Below are 7,323 nucleotides of genomic sequence, written 5' to 3' on the forward strand. Positions count from 1 at the left end.
TTGCTTTCAATTAACGGGTCGATTAAAATTATTCTTATCTTCTCATTAAATGAGGAAACGTACCTGTCACAGGCACTAAAAATAATAAAACCATAATTAAAACGTGTTGGGTCTACAACTAGAACTCTTGAATTTAAAAATGGGGAATTTGTTTTTGACTCTGGTTGGGTGTAAGATGTGATCCTCTTACTCTCTCATTGTTTTAAGAGAGAGGGAAGCAATCCCCACAGTCACCTGAAGAGAGAGGTTTTGCAAGTCCCCAAGGACAGAGATGGAACGGAGCAACCAGTGGGAGAGGAAGCCAAGGTTATAGTGAGTGCATGAATAATCACGGTGACAGAAGCAGCTTCTTTGGAAAATAGGCATCTTCTAAAGTTGTCTGCTGTACGATCCAAACATTCTACTCTTAGGTATTTACCCAAGAGAAATGAAAGAATATGTCCCTATGAATGAATGTTCACTGCACTTTCATTCATAATAGACAGAAACTAGAAATGGGGAACCGCATGATTTATTCAGTTGAGTGCTCTACTCTTCATTTCTCTCAGGTCCTGATCCCAGAGTTATGGGATTAAGTGCTGAGTTGGGCTCTATGCTGACCATGAAGGTTGCTTAAGATTCTCTCTCTCTTCCTCCATTCGTCCCCACTCACACACAGACTTTTTCAAAAGTAAACAACAACAACAAAGAAACCAGAAACAACTCAAATGTCCATCAACAGGGAAATATGGTATATCCATAAAATGAAACACTACCTAGCAACAGAAAGTAGTGAGCTATTGATATAAACAAACACATGGATGAATCACAAAATATTACATGCTGAGTGAAAGAAGGCAGACAAAAACTGAGTACGTATTCTATGACTCTACTTACATTCATTTTAGAAATTGTAAGCTAACCTGCAGTGATAGAAATGAAGACCAGTGGTTGCAAAGGACAGGTTGGGGGTATTACAAATGGGCACCATGATACTCTTTTGGAGTAAGAGATATGTTCATTCATCTTGATTTTGGTGATAGTTCCAAAGGTGTACATATGTTGAAACCCATCAGACTACACATTTAAAATGTGTGCAGTTGATTGTATGTCAATTCTACCTCAACAGTTTTTTTCTTTTAAAGATTCAAAAAAAAGGGGGGGGGAGAAGAGGGAGAACAAAGAATGTAAGTTTCTAGACAGAATAGGCTAAACTTGGAGGACCTCAGACCCTGAGAAGAGAAAATCTCAAACCAAAGACCATTGAGAAAAAGAGGTATGATTATACTCCACTTAGGAAGAGGACTACATTGAGGCAATGGGCATCCCCACCCCAACTGGCCATGTGAAGGGGAGCCCCTTGAGTGGGCAGAAGAGTGACACAGAGACAAAGACCCAGGAGAAGCAGGAGGAAAGAGAAAGCTGACTGCTTGGGTCTGCACTGAGAAGAGGGAATCCAGGTTTCCCTAGGATGACCCAAGCCAGTTCACCAGTCATAGTAGGCAGGGAGATGGGAGATGAGAATTTAGGGTGAACACGAATATATGGGAGCAGGATTCTCTTAAACTTGTCACAGCTGGTTCTAGATCTGACATCAAAAGCACCAATCCCCAGTATCTTTCTTTACTCCTTTACTGTGTGTGGCCCTTGATGGGGGCCACACACCTGTGGCGATGCAGGCCCAAGGGAGGACAGTGAGAAACAGGTGGAAGCCAGATGAGCAGGGGCAGGCCAGCTGGGAGGCACATCTAGGGGTAGTTTTGGTTGTTGGGTTGAACAGCTCCCCTCCCCCCGCCCCCATGTGTGTCCTGAGCTACTGCGGATGAGACAGTGGAATAAAGAAACCTTGCCGCCCTCAAGGCTCTGACATCAAGGTTGGGGGGGTTGGGCCATCAAGGAGGTTGGGCCACCTGAGACAATGCAAGTTTGTCTAGCAGGATAGCAGGATGCAAGGTCACCAAAGTGTTTCCTTCAGGGACTCCCTCTGGTACCTCAGAGCTCTGACCCCAAAGACAGTTCTTGGTACCATCCAAGCCCGTCCTCTTTGGCTGACACCAAGGGAGAGGTTAAGTTGCTTAAACCCTACGTGAAGGAAAGGCCAGCCTTAGGGTTTAAATGTTGTGTGTTTTTAAATTTGTCTCTAAATTTTCATTGATTATGGAAGGCTGATGGTCAACACATTTTTGAATGAACAACACAGTTCTTCCTTTTGAGTGTTTTGCTGCAGCCATTATTCCATCAAAACAAATGAAAACTAACCCATGTTTGTGAGAAGAGATTTATAAGTAATGGTATGTTGGTTATCTCCTAATTTATTTCTGTCCTTAATACTTACTAGGGAAGCATAAGAGGGGACTTGTCATATAAGAAACCTAGAAGTAGAAGCCTGTTTCCTTCCCTTTTACTTCAATACTTTGTTTTTAGTATTAAAATGAGAAAAAAAAAAACATAGTCTGGTATAAGAAGAAAACCTTTCACAGGTTAGTTACTTAGTAGGCCCTTAGGCAAATCACTTACTTCAGTGGGCCTCAATTTTTGCAATTGTAAAATGAGGGGGTTGGTTTAGGTCTGGGTGTGTGGGTCGAATAAACCAGTCATTCATTCATTCATTCATTTATTCATTCAGTATATGAGACCCTACTGCATCCCAGACACTATCACAAGCACTAGGTAAGAACAATTAAAAGAGAGGCAAGACCTCTACACTACAACCTGATTCTAAAAAGACCAAAAATGAAGGGGAATCAAACAAGATGTCAGGTAGTGATAAGCACTAAGAAAAAATACAAGGAGTGCCTGGGTAAAGTGCCTTACTTTACTTTGGGGAGGGTGGTCAGGGATGTGAGAGCTGAGTAGTCTGGAATGATGGGAAAGAACAAGCCTCTTGATTCCCAGGAAAGGCAACCCTATAGGCAAAACCCTCAGGTGGGAAGAACTCATTTGGTTCTCTTCACAGGTGAACTTACCCCTGTTTTTCATTTTATATACTTCCTCCAGTACTCTGTATTAATTCCATTTATATGTATTTATATACAGCTTTTTGAAGAGAAACAAAAATGGGGCACCTGAGTGGCTGAGTCAGTTGAGCATCTGACTTCTGCTCAAGTCATGATCTCACGGTTTGTGGGTTTGAGCCCCACGTCGGGCTCTGTGCTGACAGCTCAGAGCCTGGAGCCTGCTTTGGATTCTGTATCTCCCTCTCTCTGTCCTTCCCCCACTCACTCTCTGTCTCTTTCTGTCTCTCAAAAATGAAAAAAAATTTTAAAAAATTAAAGAGGAACAAAAAGGAGAACCTGGGTGGCTCAGTCGGTTAAATGTCTGACTCTTGGTTCTGGCTCAGGTCATGATCTCATGGTTCATTAGTTCAAGCCCCACACTAGGGTCTGCACTGGGGGTATGGAGCCTGCTTGAGAGTCTCTCTCCCTATCTCTCAAGTAAATAAATAAACTTAAAAATTTTTTTAAAGAGGAGCAAAAATGTTTGATTTGAACATCTTATTCCAGATAGGCTTTCTTCTCTACATGACTCCTTTGTTATTCTTCAAGTTTCTGTCCGCATAGTTATAAATTCTCCCACTTATCCCAGGCGGGAGTAAACAGGATTTAAGTCAGTGTTTTTTCAAATTTTATGACAAAGACCCATAGTGAGAAATAAATTTTACATCATGACCTAGTGTTTACATAAAACCAAAGCAAGTTTTTAAAACCAAGCTTACTGTTTTATTTCTTTTTTAAATATTAAGGTGATTTCATAGGTAGCTTACAGTATGAGAAAAACACTATTCTAAACTGACACTGACTAGTAATTTTGTTATTAACAAACCAAAAAATGGTAAAATTGATTAAACAGCCTCAAAGTCTCTTCCCTCCCCCTTTTTCTGTACACATACTTGCTTTAAAGAAATGGGTTCCAAATTTCTCTGTGTAACTTGTGGAGGAAATGCCCAGAGGGGGCATTTTCAGGGGGGCCTGGGGTGGAGAGAAGGGAACCCAAATAATGCAAATTGTTCAATAGTTGAGGAGACACCTTGGGTGTCAAAGATTGCCCAAGATAAGATTCACAAAGTCTTCATAATAACAATTGTGTGTGTGTGTGTGTGTGTGTGTGTGTGTGTGTGTGTGTTGGGGGAAGGGATGGTGTTAAGTAATTCATTAAATTTTAAGTTCTTAGAAGCCCCTCACCATAATTCAAGTCTCACATGGAGAGATGTGTAACTGTAGCAATGAATATCAGACCTTGCATTTAGCACATAGCACACACGTGCTCAATAACATTTTGTTTAATAACTTTTAAATAACGGGGTTTGTTGTGATCATCAAATCCTAACTTTGCGTGTATACCAGTTATTATATTCTCCTGGAATGTACAAATGTCATGCAATAGTAAATAGTAAATGCAATGTGCTTATCTTCAAGTCATTGTTTAAGTCCAGGGAGCTTAATCAGGCATTTTTCTCAGGCACTAAGTGGGAAAAGGATGTTTTTCCATTGCAAGGTATAAGAGATAGGATTGGCTGTAATGGAAAGATTCCACGTCTGCTAGTGGCCATGGTAAACAGCTGGGATTAAAATGAGTGTGTTAATTTAATAGGTAGTTTCTCAAGGGACACTAACCAGTGGGCTCTGTCAGCCAAGGGCTCTCTCTGATAGAAACCGTGCCAATTTCTCTGTGAAATGCGGTTACTGTCCTCATCCCTGAAGTCAGAAGTGCATGCACCCAATTTCCGGTAGCCCCGGGGCCCTGGAGCAGAAAAATTACACCTGCAAGCAAGCATTCTCCCACACTGCCACATAGCTGCCACACACGGAAAGCAGCTCATTGCAACCGTGTGCCCTTCAGCCCCATTTAGGGACATCATTAACGATTTCAAATTACAACTGTTGCTTTATCTCAAAACAGTGATAAATAGCGGAGCTACATTCATGACGCTTTCAAGTCATTGATTTGCTCTCCTCTCGGGCGCAAAAAAGATGTTGAGACAAGTGCAAACCTGCCAGAGCTTCTTATTATAGATGGCAGCCCTCCTTCTCTCCCTCTCTCTGTTCCACTTCAGCACCCCTCCCTCTCTGGATTTCCTGAACTGAGGCAGTAGCCTCCGGTAAGGAACTGCAAGTGGCTCCTTCTCAAAACAAGGAGGGCTTCACCAGACAGGCTGAGGCGACCGAGACACTCTCTCACCCTAGCAGGTCAATGCACTCCATTCCCCAGGTCAACAACAGGTCGGGTTTCAGAAAGGAACAAAGTCTTAGGGGAGGACGGTCACCCATTCAAATCCAGGAGCATCTGCTTAAACGCGAGACGGAACAAACCTTGCTGCCATTCCGGAGGTGTGGGCAGGCGAGTGTGAGCGTGTGCACAGGGACAGCCTATATACATGGGCGAGACGTTAGTGGTATCGAAGGGAGACCCACCACGCTCGACAACGCCACAACTATTACGACTTGAAATATTACCCGCAGGGCACTGGCTTCAGTGCCAAAATCTCCCCGGATTTATTTTCAGGCAAGTGACTCACAATCTCGTCTCCATAAGTAATTCCATTAAAATGAGTCGCCAGTTCCACTAAGTCGACTTTCCTCTGCCCTCTGGCTGCCCCTCCCTCCTCTCCGCCCATCCTGCAAACCCTGACAGCTCACAGACTGAGCAACCGTACCCCGCGGGAGCAGAAGGCAGACTCTCAGGCCCGGCCCCCACCCCGGCGGAAGGATGAATGGGGCCGCAGGCGGGTGGGAGCGCCGGGAGCTGGCGTGCGGGCTGCGCGCGCCGTGTGTACGCGTGTGTGTGCGCGTGTGTGTGCGCGTGGGCACGCACCCCCGGCCAACTTACGGAGGTGGAGTTGGTCCTCGCTTGGCCCTGGTTCCGCACCTCCTGCTCCCGGAACTGCAGTCCAGCCAGATGCTTCTCCAGTGCCTCCCAGTCCATAGGGGGCACCGGGGGCTCCTCCGGGACGCACGTCCCGCCGTCCGTGGGCTGAAGGCAGAGGACCCCAGTTGCCGGACCCCGGCCGCCGCGTCGACCGCGCGCTGGCTGGGGCTTCTGGACCGCCCGGCGGGGGCCCCGAGAACCGCTGGGCCGGCCGGCCAACACCACCACGTTGCCATTGTGCCTGAGGTCCTGGGGGTCGTGCGGGTGGAGGTTGCCGTTGGGCACGGGGGGCGGCATGGCAGTGGTGGCGCTCTTGCCGCCGCCGCCGCCGCCGCGGGTCCTGGCGCTCACGTCCCCCGGCTCCCGGGCCGGACAGCGGTCATCCCGGTAGCCCCGCTGGGCGCGCTCGTCTTCCTCTTCCTCCTCCTCCGCGTCCTCCTCCGGCGCCCACTCATCAATCACCTTCTTCTGGTAGACCGGGAAGGGCTCCTCATAGTCCTCCAGGGCAGACACCAAGTCCAGGCTGCCCCCCGGCGACGACGAGGATTTGCACTCGGAGCAAGGGGTCACTTTGGTGGAGTTGGACTGAGAGCTGGCGCGGCTGCTGCTGCTGCTGCCGGCGTCACTGCCTAGATCCATCCCATCCTCTCGGTAATCCTAGGGGGGAGGAGGCAGAGAGTGAGCTGCCCGGCGGAGCCTGCTCCGGGCCCCCGCCACCCGCCGCAAGCACCCCGGCCCAGTGCCCCGCGCCTGCCTGGTCGGAGGTGCGCCCCCAAGGAGGCCTGGGGACCAGCGCCCGCACCAGCCTGAGGCTTCCATTCGCCCACCCGCCCTCCCTGCCACAACCATACTTCCTCCCCGTATAACTAACCCTCAGATTAGCAAAGGGGGTGCCCAGCCACCGGCGCTCACACTTTCCGTAAGAGGGGCCCCGGGGCGCGCAGGGACTTTGTTGTAACCATTTTGCGCCTGGAGCGCCCCTGCACCCCGCCCCAAGGATTCTCTGAGAATCCTACACTTTCCCAGAGAATTATAATTCCCTGGGGGCGGGACCGAGAAGAGGGTGGGCGGCTACTGAATTCACACCTCTTTCGGGGCGCCGAGACCACTCCCCACCCGGCCCCGCCTCGCCCCGCCCCCGCCGGCGGCTGGGAGCCGGCGCGGTTCGCCTGCTGAGCTTTACTTTCTAAGGAACCGAAGGCAGCTCGGAGGTCTCGCTCCCGCCTCCGCGCCTCCCCGACCGGCCCCCCCTCGGCTCGCCGGAAGGCTCGGGGTGGGTGGCGCTCTCAGCTTTCGCAGGCGAGGGTGGCTCTCGCCGCCCCCGAAGGTGTGCTGGGCCGGGGCGCGGCGGCAGTAGCTGCAGGCGCCGCCGCCGCCCTGGGGGAGGGAGGACGCGCCCTCGCGGCGGCGGAGCGGGTCCCGCCACCGAGCATGCCCAGAGGCTGCCGGGCGCGGCGCGGTCCGTTCTCCCGGTTTTCG

At 49.4% G+C, this 7,323-nt stretch overlaps 1 protein-coding gene across 2 annotated transcripts in view; it reads right to left on the reverse strand.

The window, feature by feature from the left end:
- Nucleotides 1-7,116, reverse strand: part of SCHIP1 (schwannomin interacting protein 1) — a 123,669-nt gene extending 116,553 nt beyond the window's left edge. The window contains exons 1-2 of one of the 2 annotated variants that reach the window (XM_039241974.1): nt 7,028-7,116; nt 5,806-6,501 (exon numbers count right to left, since the gene is read on the reverse strand). In XM_039241974.1, coding sequence (XP_039097905.1) covers nt 5,806-6,483 — 678 coding nt within the window. In that variant the 5' untranslated portion in view covers nt 6,484-6,501; nt 7,028-7,116. Of the gene's footprint in view, nt 1-5,805; nt 6,502-6,715; nt 6,911-7,027 lie in introns of those variants that run through there. The other variant, XM_039241973.1, reaches the window with a different exon arrangement.
- Nucleotides 7,117-7,323: the final 207 nt, after the last annotated feature.

This window comes from Hyaena hyaena, unplaced genomic scaffold (assembly GCF_003009895.1).
Source record: "Hyaena hyaena isolate Hyena2069 unplaced genomic scaffold, ASM300989v1 scaffold_203, whole genome shotgun sequence".
NCBI classification, from domain to species: domain Eukaryota; kingdom Metazoa; phylum Chordata; class Mammalia; order Carnivora; family Hyaenidae; genus Hyaena; species Hyaena hyaena.